We start from the raw sequence: 22,686 nt of genomic DNA, 5'->3' as shown, positions 1-22,686 counted from the left end.
TAAGAATGAGCTGGGAGAGGTGGGAGGGAATGGGCACCCCCTTCCCATTGTGTAGAGGTTGTGCAGGGGGGGGGGGGGGAAGAGATGAACTCCAAAGCTCAGGCGTCTGAGGGCACAGAATGACTTCCCACAGAGGAAGTCTGAGGAAAAGCCCTCTCTGGCCCGATGTTCTGCCTCTCACAGTCTCTCCTCGACCTGCCCAGCTGGCTGTGCCCTCGCTCCTGGCCTGTCACAGCCAGAATAATGAGATGGGACACGTGGGCCTGCAGCCAGTTACCAAGTCCTGGCTGGGAAGGGACCAGGCCTGGGAAGTCCCTGGTGCTTCCCAAAGTGCCGCAGGCAAACTTACACCATAAATGGGGCCCTTCTCCCCAACCTCTTCCCTTCCCCGATAGCCTTTCCCCTCACTCAGCCCTCTATATTTCATTTTTGTTAATATGTGTACATTAAATGTAGTATATATAATTATATGTTATATAATTATAAAATATAATTTTACATGTATATATATGATATATTATATGTATATATAAAGCAGAGAGAGCTGGAAAGGAGATGAGAATCGCAGTGAGCTTGGGCCCCACAACCTGCTCACCCGGACTTCTGCCGAACTAGATCAGTGACAGCAGGGAGCTGCTTGAGGAAAGACAGGCTGTGGGCTGCGGTCAGGTCAGATGCGGCCCACAGCGTGGTGGTGACCCTGCCAGGCAGATGGAGTCAGCGGCCCCGTGGGTGGGATGGAAGTGCAGGGAGAGGTCAGGGTGGAAAGAGAAGTCCCAGCTCTTCACAGCTGGGAATGCCCCCGCAGAGACAAATCCTGGGGCTTCTGGTCTTCACTTTCAGGTACATGGAAAATTCTGTATGTGCTCCCTTGGGGGCGAAACAGCAAATCCACCAGATGCCAGGACAGAACAAATGTCTTGGCGGTCCCTCCACAAGTGTGTCAAACACAGGCACAACAATGGTTCGCGGCAGCATTTGTTACTGACTGGGAAGAATGAGATGTTCCAGAATCAGAAGACCCAGGGCAGCTGGGGCTGTCACAACAAAGCGCCACAGACTGGGTGGCTGAAACAACGGAAATGCACCCTCTCACAGTGCTGGAGGCTGCAAGTCTGAGAGCAAGGTATTGGCAGAGTATGTCTCTGAGGCCTCTCTCCTCTGCTGGTAGGTGGCCATCTTCTCCCTGTGTCCTCATACAGTCTCCCCCTTGTGGGTGCACGGCCTGATCCCCTCTTCTCTGCTGTGGTTACAAAGAACAGGAAGATCTATATGTATTGGCAGAAAAAGACTTCCAAGCTTACTATTAGTGAACAAAGTCAGTCACAGAACAATAGGATACTGGTATCAATGGTTCCCTCTGGAAGGGAACAGATTAGGGGCCAGGATGGGACAAGAGGGATTTTATTTACTTCTGTATGTATGTATGTATGTATGTGACAGAATGGATGATTGTTCTCACCTCTTCACTCCCTCCCTTGCTCTGGTTTTGCGCCTCTCTGGCTGGGAGCTGAGTATATTTCCCTATCCCATGGATGCTGAGCTTGGCCAGGTGACTTGGTTTGCCCAGTGGAATTTTGATGGAAGCACCCAGAGCAGAGGCCTTAAATGTGCTTGCTTGGCATAGCTTGGCCTCTTGGGCTGCCATGACCTTCAGTGAGAAGAATATACCCCCAGGGAAAGGCTGGTGTCAGGAGAAGGTGGGGACAACAATGAGCAGAGCGGAATTCAACCTCAGCCTTAGAGCAAGCCCAGCAACCCACATACCTGCGAGCAAGAAAAATACATCCTTACCTTGAAAATGTTATGCTGAGTGAAATAAGCCAGACACAGAGGGACAAATATTGTATGATTCCATGTACATGAACTATCTCGAATAGGCAAATCCATTCAGACTAGATGAGAGGCTACTGGGAACAAGAGGGTGGGGGAAAGAGGGAGTTATTGTTTAATGGGTACAGTTTCTGATTTGGGTGACACGAAGGTTTTGGAAATTGATAGTTCTAACAGTTGCCTGACATTGTAAATGTACCTGGTGCCATTGAATTTCTCACTTAAAATGGTTAAAATAGTAAATTTGGTGTATCTATCTTCTGCCACAATTAAAAAAAATAACGTAGGGGCGCCTCTGTGGCTCAGTCAGTTAAGCATCCGACTTCAGCTCAGGTCACAATCTCGTGGTTCGTGGGTTTGAACCCCACATCCAGCTCTGCACTGACAGCCCAGAGCCTGGAGCCTGCTTCAGATTCTGTGTCTCCCCCATCCCCCCACTCTGCCCCTCTTCCGCTTGTGCACACACTCTCTTTCTCTGGAAGAAAGAAAGAAAGAAAGAAAGAAAGATCGTTGAATTTAGCACAATGGGTAGTGAATTGGATGGTGTGTGAATTACATTTCAATAAAGATATTTTTAAAAAAGAAAAATACATGCTTGCCGTTTAAGCCATTGAGTTTTGAAGAATTCGTTAAGTAGCACTAATAAGGCAATTTTAGATTGATAGAGTAGGTGTGTAGGTATGTAGTCTATAATGAACATGTCTTATTTGTGTAATATAAAATATGCAAAATCAGCATCTATTGGGTTCCCCTAAACAGGCCCCTCTTTCTTGTTTTCCTGCCTGCTGATGGCACCAGGACTTTTCTGGACATTGTTCATCCTAATTTCGAGTGCCTCTTGGCTTCTTTCTCTATCCTTGGCAGTTAGCCAGACCCCAAGTCTTGGCTGTTCCTAGAGTACATGTCTCCACTGGCTCCCTAATCTTAGTCTCCACAGCCATCCCCTGGTCGGGCTTTTGTCGCCCTGGGCCTGGATTGTGTCGTGGGTTTCCCGGGTGGCCCCTCTGCCTGGGTCCATCCAGGCCCTGGGAGAGCAATAATTTGAATATGTTTCCATGAAGTTACCCTGTTCAGCTGGCCCTGAGGCCTTCTCTCAAAACACACACACTCAAGCACACAAACTTTCCACTCTGTAAAATGGATTTACAACAGTCTCTGTTGCCTGTCAGTACACCCACGGGTATATGAAGAGGTCCTAAAATTGATCAGCTGGATGGTGGGGGGCAGGGGCCATCGCTTGTTTCCCATCTGCTCTGACTCCACTTTTAGGGTTGTAATATACGGGTGTGGAAGCCTCTGGCACCTCCAGTAAGGGGACTGTTCGATTCAACATTACTTAGAAGTTGAGAAAACTAGGGGCACCTGGGTGGCTCAGTTGGTTAAGCTCCGCTCACGATCTCATGGTTCATGGTTTGGAGCCCCTTATCAGGCTCTGTGCTGACAGCTCAGAGCCCAGAGCCTGCTTCAGATTGTGTTTCTCTGTCTGCCCCTCCCCCAGTCATGCTCTGTCTCCCTCTCTCTCAAAAGTCAACAAAAAACATTAAAAAAAAAAAAAAAGTTGAGAAAACTAAAGATTCTAATGACTAATTATTGTGGCTTTCAATTCAAAACTGAAAGAGGACCAACCAAGCTGCTAAATGGATGAAAATGATTTTTGAACTATTTTTTAGGCTATAACTTGAAACATGCTCAAGGAATTGAGTTTTAGTGCTGAAATGAAACCCTTTCCACCTTTTTTCCTTCTTTATGTGAACAGTTTGTATGGATTCCATACAAACAATAAGCTGTTTTATTAATTTTTTAAAAAGAGGTGGGTTTTTTTTTGTTTGTGATATGAAAAACAGGAATAAAATTAATGTTGAAACCCATCTTATTCTGGCAAAAAGTAATAGTCATACACTCTATGAACTACAGAGGATTAGAATGTTGCATCCATCTCTTGGATATTTGTTTTGGATTAAGTTTTACATTTTTTTTCATTTAATAATTATTCTTCAAATCTAGATATTTTTTTGATTCACCAGTACTAATAAAAATAGCAATATGTCAATTTAGAAGTAATTTTTGGCCCTTAGAGCCTTATGGTCATGAAGAAACAAGAAGATTGCAGTTTATGTACCTATTTTTGTTGCTGAGAGACATGTTAAGGCGATCGACTACAGTTATTAATCAGAATATGTATTATATGGGGTCAAAACTCTAGGAGGCAGGGAATAAAATGGAAATAGAAGTTCGGGGCAGGGAGGTGAAATAAATGCAAACTTAACTAGCGCTAAAAGGGAGCTTGTGCATATATATTTAAAATAGACTATGGGGGGCAGAGTGCACCCGGGTGGTTAGTGGGTTGAGCGTCCAACTCTTAGTTTTCAGCTCAGGTCACGATCCCAGGGTCGTGGGATGGACACCCGCCTCGGGCTTGTGCTCCGTGTGGAGCACGGAGATTTTCTCTCTCTTTCTCTCCTTCTGCTCCTCCCCTCACTCTTTCTTTCTCTAAAATTAAAAACAAGAAAACAAAAAAAACCCCACCTCTTAAAAAGAAAACAAAATAGCTTATTATTTGTATGGAATTCATAGGATATTTTGATTTCACCGGATATATGTTTAAAAAACAGTATTATTTTTAGAAAATTTGCATACACTGAAAATTACATCTTTTGTGACTGCAATTATAATGAAAAAGTTTAGACATCAACAACATTCTTCAAGGAGGTGCCTGAATGTTTCCAATTTATTTTAGGGGGCGCACGTGAAGAAACACGTTCGCCAGTTGCTGCTGGGGGTGGGGGGAGAGAGGCCCAGCGTTGTCTGACGCCCTGCCCCCGCCCGGGCCCTGCTACCAGCGGTTCCAACTTAAGCCGGTCGTCTAATCGCCTTGAATTTGAGTTTGCGCACCTGTAGCTGCAGAACAGGGGTGGTGCTGACCCCTTCAGGTTGTTCCCGGAGTAAATGCGCCGCCTCGGGAGAAGTGTTCGCTGGGAGGAAGAAGCGCCAGAATCCACCCAAGGGAGCGGCGCAGGGAGTGGGGGAAGAAGCAGATGACCAAGGAAAGGGGGATCAGATTTTTGCAGAGGGAGTGACTTTTTGCTTGGCTGAAGAAAGGCAAGGAAGAGGTCCCTGTCACAAGGTGCTTGACGGTGGGAAAAGCATGCGAGCCTGGAGAACAGCCCGTCTAAAGGCCAGGAGGTGGAAAGGGCTTGTTTGGGGATTCCCCCCCACCCCCACCTCCGGCGCTGGCACAACCTGAGGTCCTGCCAGGCCTCCGCCATCAGTCACCCACTACCAGCCAGGCCTGGGGAGGGGGGGGCTGAGTCTGCGACCCTGGTGGGCAGGTGACACTGACCACCGCTTCCTCCGGACTCAATCAGAACACAGCCGGTCGCATCCAAGAGGTGCCAAGTGGGGACCCGGCGCCTGCCCAGGTTCTGCAAGAGCGTGGGCCTCGTGGAGGCAGGGAGGAAGCACGTGTGTGTCTCAGTACAGGGACTCGCTCGGAAAAGTCTTTGAGAACTCGTGACACAAGTATTTGAAAGATGGAGACACTTTTTTTAGTGGAATATTTGTACCTCCTCCCCCCGCCCCGCCCAACTCCTGCGATCTACTATCCGTAAGTACGTTTGGGTGATGATGTGGGGTCCCCTGTGTAGGGGCCTAGCCTGGTTCCCCGCACGCAGTCGTGGCGCAGTGTCCCCAGCAAGATCGAGTGGCCGCACCCCCAGACCATCCCCGCGTCCGCTCCCCTTTCCCCGCCCCTGTGCCCCGGCCAAGGGCCCGAAGAAGTTCTAGAACCAAACGGACTGCCCCGCCTCCCTTATCTCGCCTTCCGGCGCGAGGCAAACCGAAGCCCGGCTGGATGAGGGCAGAGAGGGTTGGGCAAAGCTCTCCCTCGCGGCTATCTGGCTCGGCCAAGACTGGGTGCCCCGTGCAAACACGCCCCCCACCCCAGGCCTTCCTCCCCCCCTCCCCCTCCCCCCCCCTCCCCTCCTTCTTTTCTCCCTCCTTTTCTCCCTCCTTTCCCTCGTCTTCACCTTGTCGCCCCCCCCCCTCCCCCGCCTTCCTTTCCTCTTTCCCTTCTCCCCCTTTCCCCTCCCTCCTTCCTTCTCCTCCTCCTCCTTCCTAGTTCCTGCAGTTTGGGTCTCTTTTAGGTTTGTTGATTTATAATTTTAAATAGGCAATAGATTAACACACTTCAAGTATTTTATTTTCAACTATTCAAAGGTATACAGTGAAAAGCCTTCACCCCAGAAGAACATCAGACAAGTCCCCTGAGGAACCATCTATAAAGTATCTGACCAGTCCTCAAAACTGTCAAGGCCACCAAAAACAAGGCAAGACTGAGAAACTGCCACAGCCAGGAGGAGCCTAAGGAGACATGACCATTAAATGTGATGTGGGAGCCTGCATGGGATCCTGGAACAGAAAAAGGACATTTGGGGAAAACTAAGGAAATCCGAGGCAAGATGGACTTCAGGCAATAATATATCAATGCTGGTTCATTAACTGTAACCAAAGTACCACACTAACGTAAGAGGTTGGTAATAGGGGCAACTGGGGGCGGGCTTTATGGGAACTCTGCTATCTAATTTCTCCATAAATCTAAAACTGTTAAAAAGTAACAGTTTACTTTAAAAAAAAAAAGTCTTTATCCTATCCTTGCCTCTAACCATCATTTCTACCCACTCCCAATACATAAAAATCATTGATCTTAGTTTTCTGTGTATCCGTTCAGAGATGTAGGGTGCAAATACTAGCAAATATGAATATTCTTACCCCCACTTCATACTGTAACGACGGCACACCCCACACCCAGTTCTGCCCTTGCTTTCTTCACCTGTTTCATATCAGGCATAGAGCGTTCTGTGTTCTTGTTTTCAGCCTGGAAAGACCCTCATTCCTGTGGCCAGTTCCCTGTTCATGGACTTGGGCTCTGCGATGTCTTGCAGTCCTAACACGACTTGAGGACAAAACCGAGGGCATAACCCTGGCAAACAGTGGGTGAGTTTATCTGTTGGCCTGCGGGACCCAGGAGCGACTCAGTTTGTAACAGTGGTAGACAGGGACCCCACAAGGGTTCCTATGAGGGTGTGTGTTGGGGGTTTCCCTCTCCAGCCACTCTGCCCCCGGCTCCGCGCTCCTGCACCCGCGGGTTGGGGGGGGGGAGGGGGATGTGCAGTGACCTCACCTTGAGCACCGCCCCTGTGTTGGATCCCCCCACTCCCAGGGAGCGTGGGTGGTAGAGCTGCCCCGAGGATTGGGTAGTCGTGGGGCTCCCACCCGCAACAGTGAGTGTGGGGAACTCCCCTAGGACTGGGTGGAACCCCTCCGCGAGTCCTGGGTTCAGACTGCCTGCACCACCCGCGACTCCCCCTAAAGAGACTCGATGCCCTTAAGAGCCCACCCCTGTCCCCCGGCCTCATCTGCCCTGGAGCTCGCTCGCAGTCCTTCCCCTGACCTCCCACACTCCAGGGGTCTCTCTCCAAAATACAGAGATCTGCCACCCACCCCACCCCCGACTCTCTCTCCCCCAACTCTCAGGAGTTCTGGTGCCTGGTCTGAAGACGAAAGTATTTTCTCCACCTCCTCACACCCACCTTGCCATTCGCGCCCCTAACATCCCACCGTATCTCCCAAATTCTGGGTGATTAAAAAAAAAAAAAAAAAAAACTCCTCCCGCAACATTTTATAATGACAAGTTTCAGAAAAATAGAAAACCTTGAAAGACTTGTAGAGTGAGTGTCAGTACGCCCACCACCTAGATCTACATTAACATCCCTCTGCTCCAGCAGACTTCGAATCTCTCTACCTCGCTGTCCTTGAAGTTGGCCCGCCAGCAAACTGCCTGAGTTTTTGAAGCACTTCAAACTTCCAGCCGTCAGTGCATGCCCCCAAAGCCCTTCTGCACGCCGGTCGTTGGCTGGAGTTCATTCTTAATTTACGTTTCTTAAGGTAAAATTCACATACAGCGAAATATACAGATTTTAAGTGTGCCGTAATGGTTAAGTGTGCCAGATGGTACATGGAAAAGTATTTACTAGTTTAATAGTTATGTATTTATTTTAAAGTGTATTAAAAAAAAAACAGTCGCTTTCCATGTATGATAGGGACATAGTTTCCTTTAACAATGTATGTAGTATGTAAAGGGTTAGGGGGAGGGGAGGGCAAAGGAAGAGAGGGGACATCCAAGAAGCTGAGGCTGTGGCGAGGTGTCGTTTCCTGAGCTGCTGTCGCTTCTAAGAGTGGCGCAGCCGGCGAGCTCCGGGCCGCGGTGCAATCCTGGGGCGCCGGGAGGGGCTGGGCAGGCTGGATCGGGGATCTGCGGTGGGGCCGGAAAGGTGTGCATGTGTGCTTGCCTGTAAGTGTGTGTTTTCAAATCGTTATGCATCTGCGCTTCCACTCCCAAGTTTGAGGCTGGGAGTCCCTATGAACGCAGCACTCAGCACAGGGCCGGGAATACAGTAGGTGCCCAGTAAGTGTTTCACTTGTCACAAGTGTGCAAACACTTTGTAAGCACTGTACAAAAATAAGGTAGTACAGCAGCAGGAAGAATCCCACTCCTCCGTGTCCTCACTACTCAGCGCAGTGGGGTCAAGCAAGCCAGAGTGTTGATTGACAAACAGTGGAGCAGGCGGAGGAAAACTCAGCGCCGGTGGTTGGTTGCTAAGGACGCGGGTCTGGCGCCAGCGTCGGCTGTGGGGTCTCACAACCCATCGCAGACAGAAATAAAGCCACAGCTTTCTGGGCATGCGCGCCCGGTCCCCGCACTAGCCTCATTATTCTACGGCTGCAAGCAGCCTGTAGGTGCCTCGTTAGCGCAGTAGGTAGCGCGTCAGTCTCATAATCTGAAGGTCGTGAGTTCGATCCTCACACGGGGCACAATACTTTTGTTCTCTTCCCGTCTCCACTCCTGCCAGCACGAAGGGTTTTATTTGCTTGTCTGAGGACAGAAAGACCCCCCGACGTCCGCTCTTTTCCGCAAAGAGGTCTCCAGTGTGTCCTTAGGCTCGGTCTTGCCTCCCGAAGTACCGGCGCAGGGACGCTGCGTTTAGCGCAAAGCCTCCCTTCTCTGTTCGGGTCCGGGACTGAGGACGGGAAGGCGGAGGCACGATGACCCGGGGACACACTAGTAGACTGGTCCGCGCCGGGTGGGCCGAGACCTCGTTAAGCCCTCGAGAAAGAACCGCGCCCCTCCGCCCCCCCCCCCCCCCCCCCCGCGCGGCGGCGGGGGGGGGGGGGGCCCGGAGGCAGCGTCCCTGCCGTGCCACTCTCCCCCGTCCTCCTGTCCTGGCCCCGGAGCACCCGCAGTCGCCGGCGGGGCTCACGGTCTGGGGTTCGGCGGCACCGGTGCTCGGGGTCCAGCAGCGCGCTGCGGGAGCCGCGGGCGCAAGGCTCGCTCGGGGAGGTGCCGGAACAGGTGGTCCTGGGAGGGGGCTGGTCCTTTTCGCTCGACAGCAGGGAAGGGTGGGCCTGCGAGCTGGCCAGGCTGCGCGGGGCACCGAGCACCGCCGTGCAGTGTGGGCTGCGGAGCTGGGAGGGGGCAGCGCCCGAGAGGGGAGGGAGAGGGGTCTTAGGGAGTTGGTGCCGGTGGCCGCTGCGGCGGCGTGGCGGGACGGGGGCCGTGTTGCAACTGCGTCCGAAACACGTGCTACCATTGCAGCCGTCACCAGCTAAGTTTCTGATAACTCTGTCGTGCCGCACAGGTCAAATAGCCGCTTAGATGGAGATGTGATAGCTGGTATCTCCCCTTCACCTTTCAAGTTTTTGACGGCGGCACTAACCTCTGCAATTTCTCCTATCAGGGATGCGATAATACTTTTGGTTTACTATCCTGAGAGGAAGCACCTTCCAGAGGCTTTCACTTAGCTCTTTTTACCGTAAGGACCCTTGGTCAGCGAGTCGTAGTGCCACTGCGGAGATTCTGCCATTTGTAGAATGTGTTTATTCCGAGTATGCATTCAGGTACTCAGAAAAGAACCACAGTTGGCTTCATGGCCCTACTGCCTCCGCTGGGATTCAAGACTTGTCCCAAGACCCCATCACCTGCCACCATTAGCACTAACTTTGGTGGACACAGGAATTGGTGTCAATTTAGAGCCAATGTCTAGGGACCCCTGAAAGGGCTGGGTGCTTTCTTTTCCCTACTACCAATCCTTCAAGTAAATGGCAACAGGCCCCTTTGGAAAAGCTTGGGGGATTATTTATAGCATAATATGTGGCCCTCACTCCTGCAGGACCCTTCCTCAAGGGGACCTGCCCCACCCCCCTTCAGTCAGATGGCTTTGGATCTGGAAATGAGTGTAGGTCTAGAAAGGGTGACAGGCATGGGTCTCCACTGTGACGGCTCAAGTCAGGTTTTCAGACACCAGATCTGAAGTTTCCCTGTTACATATATCAAGCAAGCAACATTTTAGTAGGCTGGCAACTATTTCATTCTTCTTTGGCAACTATTTCATTCTTTTTTTTGGTTTTTGTTTTTAGTGTTTGAGAAAGAGACAGAGTGTGAGTGGGGGGAGGGACGGAATGTGAGTGGGGGAGGAACAGAGAGAGAGGGAGACACAGAATCCAAAGCAGGCTCCAGGCCCATCAGCACAGAGCCTCTGAGCTGTCAGCACAGAGCCCGATGCGGGCCTCCAACTCATGAACCTGGAGATCATGACCTGAGCCGAAGTCAGGCGTTTAACTTACTGAGCCACCTAGGTGCCCGATGTTTATTTATTTTTGAGAGAGAGAAAGAGAAAGAGAGAGAGAGAGAGAATGAAGGGGAAGGGGCAGACAGAGAGGGAGACACAGAATCCAAAGCAGGCTCCAGGCTCTGAGCTGTCAGCACAGAGCCCGATGCAGGCTCGAACTCACGAACTGAGAGATCATGACCAGAGCTGAAGTCGGGGGCTTCCCGACTGAGCCACCCAGGTGCCCCGCAACTATTTCCTTCTTAGGGACAAGGGAATCCATTACCAAGAGCCCAAATCCACTACTACTGCAGCTTCTGTGCTGCCCACTGCTCTAAATGGTTGTCTCTGGTAGCTGAATGCCGCCACTTAGCCTCTGCTACTACGGAATCCCGTCACGTCACCTGCACTGAAATCAGGGGGCATATCAACAATGGCATCTCTCACCCTCCCCCATCACCCACAGAATGCCACCCCAGAGCTTTTCAAGTTCACAGATACTCCCTTCACTCGGTGCCTTAACGAAGGGAGCGTCTTTGGGGCTGAGCATGTGGTTGGGCAGTGAGCCAGAAGTTCGTATGTAATAAATCCACTCCTACATTCCTGCCTTCCTGAGCTTTTGGATTCTGCCATCCACATCATGCCAGGCAAACTCTGGCATCTTAATTTGATTTAAAAAAGGCAAACATTGAGTCCACATTGCTGTCAACCAATGAAGTAAAGTGTGAGAACCACTTTTAATTGATGGGAATGCCAGTTACCTGTATATTCTCAGCTCCAGCGTCACCCTTCCTTACCTGCCCTGCAATAACCCCCTGGATTCCAGCCCTTCTATGGTGTGCAGGACAGCAAGCTGTCGGCAGGGGGTGCTGGAGGAAGTGGCAGGAGGAATGGGCCTCCTCTTAGTTCCCAGGTGCTGTGCTTATTCTTGCCCCGCTTCTCATAACCAGTGAGAGTGTGTGGGAATGGCCAGGGTACTCTGCCGCAGCCGTGTGCCCTGAATGCACAATCTCCCAGTGACTCCAGGGCCTCGGCCCGATGACCACTTTGCCACAATCCTCCCAACACGGAGAGGGCCTGTTCCAGGTCTGGAGCCAGAAAGCGGCCCCTGACACACTCTCGGCACTTGCCTTACAGCCTCGGTTTGCTGTGTCCCAGAGGGTGGTTTCCTGTGGCCCTCTCAACATGCACAGTGCAGGACGGGGCACCCCACCCTGCCAACAACACTCCAGGGAGTAAGAGGAGCCTCCTTTCCGAGTTAGTCCTTCATTTACTCTCCCTCGGTCCTGGGTACCCTTTACATCTGTACGTCTTTAAGTTAGCTACTCGCTTATAGTTTAATAACTCATTGTATCTTAAAGTTTTCCTGTTAAGATCAGCATGCCGTGGGTCTCCTAACTGGGTCCAGATAGTAACTCCAGAAGCTGTGCCGGATGCACTCCTACTAATAAATCAACCTTCTCGCAGTCTTTGTAGCGGCTCTTGCTGCTGTGACGGTCGGGGGCGGTGGTGACTGTGCAAGGGCCTTTTGCAAATGCTCAAGTCTTGCTCAACATCAGCGAGCTCATACTAGACAAGAACCATATGAATGTAATAAACGTTAAACGGGTTAATTTATTTAACACCACTGAATTCATACTGCAGAGAAGTGCTTAAGTGTAGCCTATGTGGAGAATTTAGCTGAAGCCCCGAATTTATCCGACACTGAACCATTTACACCAGAGAGAAACCTTATGAATGTAATAAATATGAAAAGGCCTTTAGAAACTGCTCTGCTTTCACAAATTCAAGGATTCAAGGGAGTGCCAGAGAGAAGATACCAGGAGTGGGAAGAATTTTTGCTAAGCTCAACCTTTATTCAATTCCCAGAGAATTTACATTATAAAGAATCTGGGGGTAAGTTGAAGCTATGCCAAGAAGCAGAAAGGGATAATCAGAAATGTGTTTATGTATTTTATGAAGTGTGATAGCCTTTGAAATGCCAACCAAGCACATATGACCGGAGAGTCAAGCAAATATCTGAAATCTGCTAAGGCAGTGATGTTAGCAAGAGTATTACTGGGAGGGTGGGAGGGAGGGCAGGGTGGGTGATGGGTATTGAGGAGGGCACCTTTTGGGATGAGCACTGGGTGTTGTATGGAAACCAATTTGACAGTAAATTTCATATATTAAAAAAAAAATAAATAAATAAATAAAAAATAAAATAAAATAAAATAAAATACTAAATAAAAGACCAAGAAACACACTCTTAAAAAAAAAAAAAAAAAGAGTATTACTGGGAGAACTGTAGATTCAGAGAAAATTAAGAATGTGATAAGAACTTCATTTGGGTGTTAGTATGCATAACTCACTTTCACTGGATAAAGGGAAGCTTTTTTTAAATGAAATACTGTAATACTATAAAAGAGATGTGGGTAGTTGCAAAACCAGTCTGAGTAGGTTTAAGTTTTCACAGAAGGGGACCTGAAGTAGAGGTAAAAATGGGCCTTATACAGCTGATTCTGGCTGGCAGGATCAGGAATATTTAAAAATTTATTTCTTAATGTTTATTTTTGAGAGAGAGAGAGAGAGACAGACAGAGAGACAGCACAAACAGGGGCGGGGTAGAGAGAGGGAGACACAGAATCTGCAGCAGGCTCCAGGCTCTGGGCTTGTCAGCACAGGGCCTGATGAGGGGCTCAAACTCAAAACTGTGAGATCATGATCTGAGCCAAAGTCAGACGCTTAATGACTGAGCCACCCAGGCGCCCCAGGATTGGGAATATTTTAGAATTTGAATGCTTTTAAGTGACCAAGCAATTTCTAGTTCACCCAAGTTCCCATCATTATACATTTTATATTCTGTGACTTCCCTGTTGCCAAACACATACCAGCCTGGCCCTTGAAGGCACGTTTGTGACGACCTGCAAATGAACAAAAAAGTAGACTGAAGAAAGTGCTCTTGGGAAACCAATGCCTTGCCTCAGGACTTTGCCTATTAGCCAAGAGAGCATTTTGCTTACTGAAGTATTTGGTTTACTATAAGATTAGGCTTTATGACCACAGAAACAAGAATTACTATTACGTATAACATGCTTACTACACGTCAAGCACAATACCAGAACTTTACATTATCTTAATCCTCACCTCAAGTCCCTGAGCTATTTCTATCTTTCCTTTTATTTTTTTTAAGATTTTAAGTAATCTCTACATCCAACATGGGGCTTGAATTCACAACCCAAGATTAAGAGTCACATGCTCTACCAACTGAGCAGGGCAGGTGCCCCTTTACCTTCCTTTTATAAAGGGGCTCACGGGGGCACCTGGCTGGCTCAGTCAGTTAAGCATTTGATTTTGGCTCAAGTTATGATCCCAAGGTTGTGGGATTGAGCCTTGGGATTCTCGTTCCCTCTCCCTCTGCCCCTCCCAACTTGCGCACGCACATGCACTCTCAGAATAAACTTTAAAAAAAAGAAAAAGAAATGGTTCAGGGAAGGTTCCAGAAGTAATCTGCCCTAGATGATGAAGTTGTGAGGAGCCCTGTTATGGAGCTCAGGGCCCAAGTGAGAGAGCAGCCAGTGCTGTCCGGAGAAGGAGAGACGGAGACCCCAGGGTGGGCTCACCAGCAAAGAGGAGACCCCGCCGCCGGGGGACAGCACGCTGTGGTGCACACTGTCGGTGCCCTAAATTTCCTGCTGCCTTCCCCCTCAGTTCTGGTCGGACAGTTGTTGAGATGGTTTCCTGTTCTTTACTTTTCTGTTTATCTTTAAAATAAACTCTCATCAACTAAAGTTAGAGGTTTATGCTGGTCCTTATGACCTGAAAGATCCTAATACGAGCTTTAATAGCTTCACAAATTTTATTATTATGAAAAGTACAAGAAGACATTTACAAGCCCAAAAGCATCAGAATGAAATAGTCCACATAATTTTTATACATACATTTTTCTATACAAAAAGTTGATTTCTGTAGGGATATAAAATAAATAATGTAAAAATCAGTGCCACTGATTGCCAAGTAGGTTTCTCTCTCTCCACCTCAAGGTGACCAGCTTCCTACGTGGCCAAAAGATGAGGTGTTCGGCATCTGTTACGAGCCTGGGCCGTGAGCCTCTGGCGAAGATTTCTCACTCTCTCCATAAGATCCTGTTCCATGGTGTCCCATTGTACTCTTCTTCGATTTAAAGAAACTTGAAAACAAAATTTTAAGATAACAATAGTTTAATGTTCTGATATTAGCAACGATACAGCATGGATTTTAAAGGTAAACATGTTGCAAAAAATCAGTAATGAAATGATATTTGAAAAACCAAATTTCTTTAACAAAAAGCTTAATGTGTTGTTCCCTATACTGTTTCATTTACAAGCCAAGTATTTATTTGTTGAATTGAATGAATGTTATCAGAGAAAGAGAACTCATCTACTTTTGGTTATTTACCACTTGTTTTTTATTTGGGGGAGATAGACAATCTTTATTTATTAAAAATAATTTTTTTAATTTTTTAAATTTTTAATTAAATATATTTTAATTATTTAATAATATAAATAATTTTATTTTTGAGAGAGACAGAGAGAGAGCGGGGGAGGGACAGCGAGAGGGAGACACAGAATCCCAAGCAGGTTCCAGGCTCTGGGCCGTCAGCACAGAGCCCGACGCGGGGCTTAAACCTGAGCCGAAGTTGGATGCTTAACCGACCGAACCACCCAGGCACCCCGTCAATCTTTTAAATTAGGAACAAATCTTGTCCAAGAGAGGATGAGTGAGTTCTTTGCAACAGTAAGTTTCCTCACTATGATGCTTAATGGTATTGAAACAAAGCATTCTGAGTTGCCAAAATTAATATTTAGAAATGTATACCAAGACTACTTTCCCAATGACTAAATACAAATAAATCAAATGGTTTTAATAGTGGCCAACACAGGGAGAGTCAAATTAAAATATTACAGTGTGTCTAACCAAGTGTAACAGCCATTTCATACTGAGTTGGGGGCGGGGGGGGGGGTGGCTAGTAAACACTGGAATCTGAAGAAAAAAAAAAGCCCCTTAAAAATACACTTCTCTCAGGGCACCTGGGTGGCACGGTGGGTTAAGTGTCTGACTTCGGCTCAGGTCATGATCCCATGGTTCATGGGTTTGAGTCCCACGTGTGCTCTGCGCTGACAGTGTGGAGCCTGCTTGGGATTCTCTCTCTCCCTCTCTCTCTGACCCTCCCCCACATGCATGCTCTCGCTCTCAAAATAAATAAACTCAAAAAAAAAAAAAATCCACTTCTCTTAAATGTAGTTACATATTCAGTCAGCTCCAATTCCAGAAAACTATATTTTCCTCCAAAGGAATACAATGTTTATGGTCTTATTTTGCTGCTAAATAACCTAAACTAACCAAATGTCTTGAACTTGATTTTCTAATTTAGAATTATCTAACTAAAAATTTAAGTTCTGACATGTCAGCATAGAGAACAGTTGAGAATCTCGTGTACTTTCATTTGACTGATGCATGGCTTTTGGTTTAATTCATATTCTGACACAGAATTTACAGATACATGTAAAGTATGAGTTAACAAAGATATACAGTACTAGAGTCTCATGACTTGTTATTTATTAGGTATATTTCTTATAAAGCTTGTTTGTCTTTAGAGGGCACTGTATAAAAATCTGTTCTTTTTTTTTTAATGTTTATTTTTGAGAGACACAGAGAGAGAGACACAGAGCGTGAGTGAGGGAAGGGCAGAGAGAGAGGGAGACACAGAATCCAAAGCAGGCTCCAGGCTCTGAACTGTCAGCACAGAGCCCAACACAGGGCTCGAACTCACAGACTGCAAGATTGTGACCTGAACCAAAGTCGGACGCCCAACCGACTGAACCACTCAGGTGCCCCTAAAAATCTGTTCTTCTAAAAGAACTCAAAAGATCTTGTTAAATTCTGCTTCTTCTATATGACAGTTTTATTGAAAAAGTCGGTGGAAATCAAAGTCTAACAGGGTTTCTTGTTCCTTCCCCCATTTTAAAAAGAAATCAAATACTTTATTGGGAAAACTGTCAGCTCCTTTATGAGTTAATGACCATACTTCTGACCCACCCTGTCCCTTCCAAACATAAAAACTTCAGTGGATCAAGTGGAGGGATCAAAGGTTGGCTAATCAGGGCGCCTGGGTGACTCTTGACTTCCGCTCAGGTCATGATCTCACAGTTCAGGAGTTTGAGCCCCATATTGGGATCTGTGCTGACGGTGCAGAGCCTGCTTGGGATGCTCTCTCTCCCTCTCTCTCTGCCCTTCCCCTGCTCCTCTTCTCACTTGCTCTCAACAAAAGAGTTCAGCTCATCAGCATGAAGCCAATGGTCTCCAGCAGTTCCAACACCAGTGGCCTCAGCGGTCCATCACGGTGCCGAGAGCAAACACACATTTTCAGTGGCTGCTGGATGGAGCCCAGCCCAGAAGAAGAGAGTCAGAAAATTTCAAATACGTAATAGCTTTGAAAACTAACGCTCAGCTTTTCTTTCCAGAAGGATGTAAAAAACAGTTACGAATGTCATTAATGTAGTGAGTAACAGACTTCTGTAGCAGCCCGCAACCGTTTCTGGACAATGAAATTCATTCCGGTGCTAATGAAATCGCATCGATATCTGGCAAACGCTCCTGACTTGGTTTCGGTCTGATCTCTTTTTAACTCCCCATTAGAAATTTGAGAATTTTGCTCCCTCCATTTCAGGATTGCCATGATCCATGCCCTGGGAAGATGGCGTCAATATGCTGTAAATATAATTCAAGCCACAATCTTGCTTAAATTAATGCTAAATTTTAAATGGCAGAAGAGGGGCACCTGGGTGGCCCAGTAGGCTGGGTGTCCAACTCTTGATCTCAGCTCAGGTCATGAAGTCACGGTTCACGAGATCGAGCCCCGAGTTGGGCTCTGTGCTGACAGCAAGGAGGCTGCTTGGGATTCTCTCTCCCTTTCTCTCTGACCCTTCCCAGCTCATGTGATCTCTCTCTCTCTCTCAAATAATAAAACTTTAAACAAATAAGTGAATGAATGATAAATGATAGAAGAAATATTTATTGCTTATCAACTTACTGTGTGTTGAGGAATCCACTTCAGAACTGTCCTTTAATTGTGAGGTTCTAGGCACATAGCCTGAGGCAGCCTGTCCACTTTGGCATCTGGGCACTGTCACAGCAGTGAGGAGATAGAGAAGACATGTGGGAGCGAGTAGGAAGCCTTTCGTAATTGCAAACCGTCCCTAGGAAATTACAACTGCCAAGGATGAAAGCCCCTAATGTTTCTATCGAGAGGAGCGCCATCACCATTCTGGAGGCAGGGTAAGTGCAGTGAAGAGCTGAAGTTCTGTTGACGTATTTTATTTATTTATTTTTAATTGATTTATTCTTGAGAGAGGGAGAGAGCACTTAAGCAGGAGAGGGGCAGAGGAAGAGAGAGAGAGAGAGAATCCCACTGGCAGGGCAGCTAGGCGCCGCTAGCTAAAGGTGTTTTTAAAATATGTCCCCAAGGGGCACCTGGGTGGCTCAGTCTGTTAAGCGTCCGACGCTTGATTTCAGCTCCAGTCACGATCTCGCGGGTTGTGGGCTCGAGCCCCTGTTGGGCTCTGCTTGCACAGGGCCTGCTTGGGATTCTCCCTCTGCCCCTCCCCCACTCTCTCAAAATAAATACATTAAAAAAAAAAAAACCACCTTTAGCTAAAACAAAAAGCCAACAAAGAATTCAAAAGTAGCGACGTTAGGACAGAAATCCCAAACATTTCTTGGAAAAGATCATGAACTGTGATGAGCAAGCCCTCCCCGAGGACTACGGGGAGCCCACCTCTGGCGGCTTCCCGCACGCGGGTCCTAATCTCAGCAGCAGAGAGCAAACGAGAAGCTGCGAGAGGCAGGCGCCCCTGAGACCTTCTGGAGCAGCTGGCACAGCAGTGTTCCAGAACCGACCTGGGGCCTCCCCTGGTCTGAATCACTCTCATCTCAAAAGTTATACTTGCCCCTCAGCTGTGTCTTCTCTGTTCTCCAACTCCTACAGCCTTTCATCCAGTAAGACACCAAGGTCTTTTTTTGATTTTTCATCCTCACAAGAGTCATGACTGTTCCTTCCTTTCTTCTCCCATTACTAGGGTCCAAGCCTCCAGGAGTCAGGCCCACTGGAGTTACACTGACTCATTAAGATGCCTGCCTTTTACCTGGTCTCAAGGGCTTTAGCTAATGGTTCAATGAGTCATTAAGACTATTTGGGGCTAATTATCAAATGACTAATTTGAACTGGTGTGGGGAAATGGAATGTAAGCCTCGTCTTCAAAATATCTGAAGGGCTGTCATGTGGCAGAGGTAATAGATATAATCTGCATTTGCTCCAGAGAATGGTTTCTAATGAGAGAATTTACTAAAACACACACACACACACACACACACACAAAACCCTATTCAACTTTACAGAAGGAAGACATAGCTTTTAAATAAAATACTGGCAGAAATAGAATCAGGTAGTGAGCTCGCCAGCTCTGTAATATTCTGGCATAAGCTAGATACGCACTATTCGCTACTGTAGTGTCGCAGAGAGGATTCACACGGCAGGCCCTGGTTCTCCAGATCCTTCCAAGTCTGAGACCCCACTGTGCCTTGTCTCGCATCCGTCTAAAACCCATGGTGCCCGTGGCTGTTTACGTCCCCTTCACAAAGGGCCACGGTGTAAACACGAGGTACCTGTTCCAGTGCCGAATGGTCCCCTCTGCCTACAGCCATGTTTCACACACTGCTGAGCAGACTCACCTATGAAATTGTACAACAAAAATCCAGCTTTCTAGCTTCTATCCCAATTCTCCCTAATTCAATCACTGTAGGTGAGGTCCTGAGTATGTATTTTTTTAATCTGTAATTTACCAAAAAGAAAAAAAGAAAAAAAAAGCTAATTGTAACAAATTTGAATGCATAAAGTAAAAAGCCAAAAAGTTCCTTTCATGTACTTTTTGTACCACAATTTATTATTTTTCTTCACTTAATGTAATATATTTTAAAGCCCCAAAGGTGATTCATATTAGTTTAAATCAGTATTTATGTACTGAATTTGTATTATGAGTATCACAAAATCCAAAAGGAATAAAAGGTACGTACTACAGTTCCTTCCTTTTCGTAACCCTGCGCACCAAGTTCCTTCCCCAGGAGGTAAGCCCTACACTAGTGTTTCCAGGTCATTCTGCTGTGTAGCCAGCTTGGCAAACAGGATGTGGCCCGATTCCTGAGCCTGGCACTGATGGTCCCTGTCTTCTTCAGTGGTCTCAATAACTACTCTGCTCCAGCTGGTCTGTCACCACCACGGGCAACTTTCTCCCATGGATTAATTGCATCCAACATGTTCTATCATGTATGAGTGGAGTTCATGGAGGCTTTGGTTGGTGAACCCACAAAAATTATAAGGGAAAACACTCTGTGTGTGTGTGCGCATGTTCCTGGGAAGATTCTCAGAGGGGCCTACGGACCGTACATGGTTTTGCCATAGACAATGGTGTACCGCCATGCTAGAGCCATAACAAAATGGAACATCACCCGGTCTCTACGTTCTCATTTTACAAATGAGCAAAGTGAAGACCAGTCAACATTTCTGAACAAATCCAAATGAAGAAACACAAGTGGCTAAATAAACTGCCCCGAGGTCTACAGCTTAGTGACTCCGGCCAAGTTTCACGGACCATAAAGCTGGGACTAGGACCCAGTGCGCCTGCCGCCCGGGCCGGGGTCTTGCGCCACACGGTGAAACCCTCCCTCTGAGTGTGTTCCTGTGGCACCAGGCCTGTCCTCTTTTTATTTTTTTCTTTTTTTCAACGTTTTTTTTTTTTTTTTTTTTTTAAATTTTATTTTTTTGGGACAGAGAGAGACAGAGCATGAACGGGGGAGGGGCAGAGAGAGAGGGAGACACAGAATCGGAAACAGGCTCCAGGCTCCGAGCCATCAGCCCAGAGCCTGACGCGGGGCTCGAACTCACGGACCGCGAGATCGTGACCTGGCTGAAGTCGGACGCTTAACCGACTGCGCCACCCAGGCGCCCCATGGCCTGTCCTCTTTTTAAAGGCCCAGTAATTTAAAACCTGGTCAAACGGCCCCACCTGTTACCACCTGGGAACAGCACTTACTAACGTCTTTTTTTTAAAATAACGGTTCACTGACATATAATCCACATACCAGAAAATTGATCCTGGTGAAGTGTACGATTCAGCGTTCTCAGTATATTCCCAGAGTTGTACAACCATCACCACTGATCTAGAACATTTTCATCATCCCAACTCCTCGCAGCCATTTGTGGTCACCCTCCCGATCCCCCTGAAACCACCAGTCGAGTTTCTGCCTCTATGGATCTGCCTGTTCTAAACATTTCACATGAATAAAATCATAGGATATGTGTACTTTCGTGTCTGGCTCCTTAAACTTAGCATAAGGTTTTTAAGATTCACCCACATTTTTATTGCTATTCAAGTTTCCATCGTATGGATATACTATATTCTGTTGGCTGATTCCTGGTCTGATGGATATCCAGGTTGTTTATACTTTTTGGCTATTATGAATAATGATGCTATGCACATTCACGTACAGGTTTTTGTGTGGACGTGTTTCCGAATCTCCCGGGCACATGCCTACGAATGGAACTGCCGATCACAAAGCTACCCTACACTTACCCCTCCGAGAAGCTGCCAGACTGTCTCCCAAAGTACACCACGTTACATCCCCTCTAGCACTGTTCCAATTGTTCTCTGACCCTCGTCAGCACGTGTTATTATTGTCTAATTACGGTCATGCTAGTGGGTGTGAAATAGTATCTCACTGTGTTTTTGTATTTAAAAAATGTTTTCCTCATGTGGTTTTGGTTTGTATTTCCCTGATGACTAATGAAGTTAAACAGCTTTTCATGTGTGTATTGTAGTCATGTGTATCTTCTTTGGAGAACTGTAAATTCGTATCTTTTGCCCATTTAAAACTCTGGACTAAAAAAAAATAAAAATAAAAAAATACAACTCTGGACTAATACTGTTTTACAGGACGTGACTATTCAGCTACAATGTAAGTTTATGGACCTGGGATTTTAGGGGTAGCAAGGGCCATTCACATTGTCCAGAAGGTTCTGTTTTCTAGAAAATAATAAGAATTTCCTCTCCCACTGCTAATAAAGATTTGACACTAAGCAAAAAATTGAAATAAATGACCCGTCACTGGCACACTCTTATCTGGTTCCTACCGCATACTCCTCTATTCTAGGCCCCGAGTGACAAACCAATGCTGAGCGCCTCCAATCAAAATGCCATTTTCCTAATTACAGCTGATTATCTTCCAGTGTTAAGATCAAATGACTGATTTCATTTATACACCCTGATTAAGAAAATGACAAATCCTTACACATTTGCCTTTTGAAAGATGGATGATTCTTAACCAAATGGTCTCTCGTTGGTGAAATTTAGGAAAGTTCAAAAAAAGTTAGGTAGCATGGTGGGAAGAGCCCATGGAGGCAGAGGGGCTAATATGCAAGACTACTGATTTCTGATGAGGGAAGGGGAAGAAGCTTTTTGTAGTTTCTTCCTTTTTTGTACTTCTAAATCCATAGCTTCTCTAAAAGCCACATGAATTGTCTCTTCCTGGAGGAGGGGTGAGTGTGAGAGGGTTAGTGACAGGTCGCGGCTCCACTGGTTACTGTCTTCTGTAGGCCAGTTGTAAATATTTTTTTTTAATTTTTTTTTAATGTTTATTCATATTTTGAGAGACAGAGCATGAGTGGGGGAGGGGCAGAGAGAGGGGGAGACAGAATCCGAAGAAGGCTCCAGCCTCTGAACTGACAGCACAGAGCCCCACGCGGGGCTCAAACTCACAGACTGTGAGATCATGACCTGAGATGAAGTCAGACGCTTAACCAACTGAGCCACCTAGCCCTGTAAATATTTACTTTGTGCAACGAGTGACACTCTTCTCTCCCTGCTTCTTCATGGGCTGGGGTGCTATCTGGGACCTAAATCTAAAGTATGACAGCTGGGGTGCCTGGGTGGCTCAGTCAGTTGAGCATCCAACTCTTGATTTTGGCTCAGGTCATGATCTCATGGTTGTGGGGTGGAGTCCCGCATTGGGCTGTGCTCACAGCATGAGCCTACTTTACATTCTCTCTCTCCCCCTGCCCCTCCGCCCCATGCTCATTCGCATTCTCTCTCAAATACACACACACACAAAAGTACGAGGG

General features: G+C 47.1%; 1 protein-coding gene, 1 long non-coding RNA gene and 1 other non-coding gene across 14 annotated transcripts in view; 2 read left to right on the top strand and 1 right to left on the bottom strand.

Moving 5' to 3' along the window:
- Positions 1–5,001: 5,001 nt before the first annotated feature.
- On the top strand, positions 5,002–21,377 carry LOC131494565 (uncharacterized). 5 transcript variants are annotated; one of them, XR_009253454.1, is made up of 5 exons: positions 5,002–5,437; positions 6,049–6,354; positions 6,706–6,825; positions 7,617–7,776; positions 14,519–14,627. It is a non-coding gene; the product is annotated as an uncharacterized LOC131494565 (long non-coding RNA). The 5 variants fall into 5 exon arrangements; XR_009253453.1 differs by having other exon boundaries at positions 5,002–5,441; XR_009253452.1 differs by lacking the exons at positions 5,002–5,437; positions 14,519–14,627 and adding an exon at positions 21,060–21,377 and having other exon boundaries at positions 5,906–6,354.
- TRNAM-CAU (transfer RNA methionine (anticodon CAU)) lies at positions 8,631–8,703 on the top strand. Its single transcript has one exon. It is a non-coding gene; the product is annotated as a tRNA-Met (tRNA).
- The window catches only part of TBC1D31 (TBC1 domain family member 31), a 97,626-nt gene continuing 89,255 nt past the window's right edge, over positions 14,316–22,686 (bottom strand). For 6 of the 8 annotated variants that reach the window (XM_058698982.1, XM_058698983.1, XM_058698976.1 and 3 more), the window contains 2 exons: positions 17,548–17,640; positions 14,316–14,664 (listed from right to left, as the gene is read on the bottom strand). In XM_058698982.1, coding sequence (XP_058554965.1) covers positions 14,531–14,664; positions 17,548–17,640 — 227 coding nt within the window. In that variant the 3' untranslated portion in view covers positions 14,316–14,530. The other 2 variants (XM_058698977.1, XM_058698980.1) reach the window with 2 other exon arrangements.

Source organism: Neofelis nebulosa, chromosome 14, assembly GCF_028018385.1.
Source record: "Neofelis nebulosa isolate mNeoNeb1 chromosome 14, mNeoNeb1.pri, whole genome shotgun sequence".
Taxonomy (NCBI): domain Eukaryota; kingdom Metazoa; phylum Chordata; class Mammalia; order Carnivora; family Felidae; genus Neofelis; species Neofelis nebulosa.
Note: the sequence above shows the minus strand (reverse complement) of the source record. Positions and strands in the feature narration are given on the sequence as shown.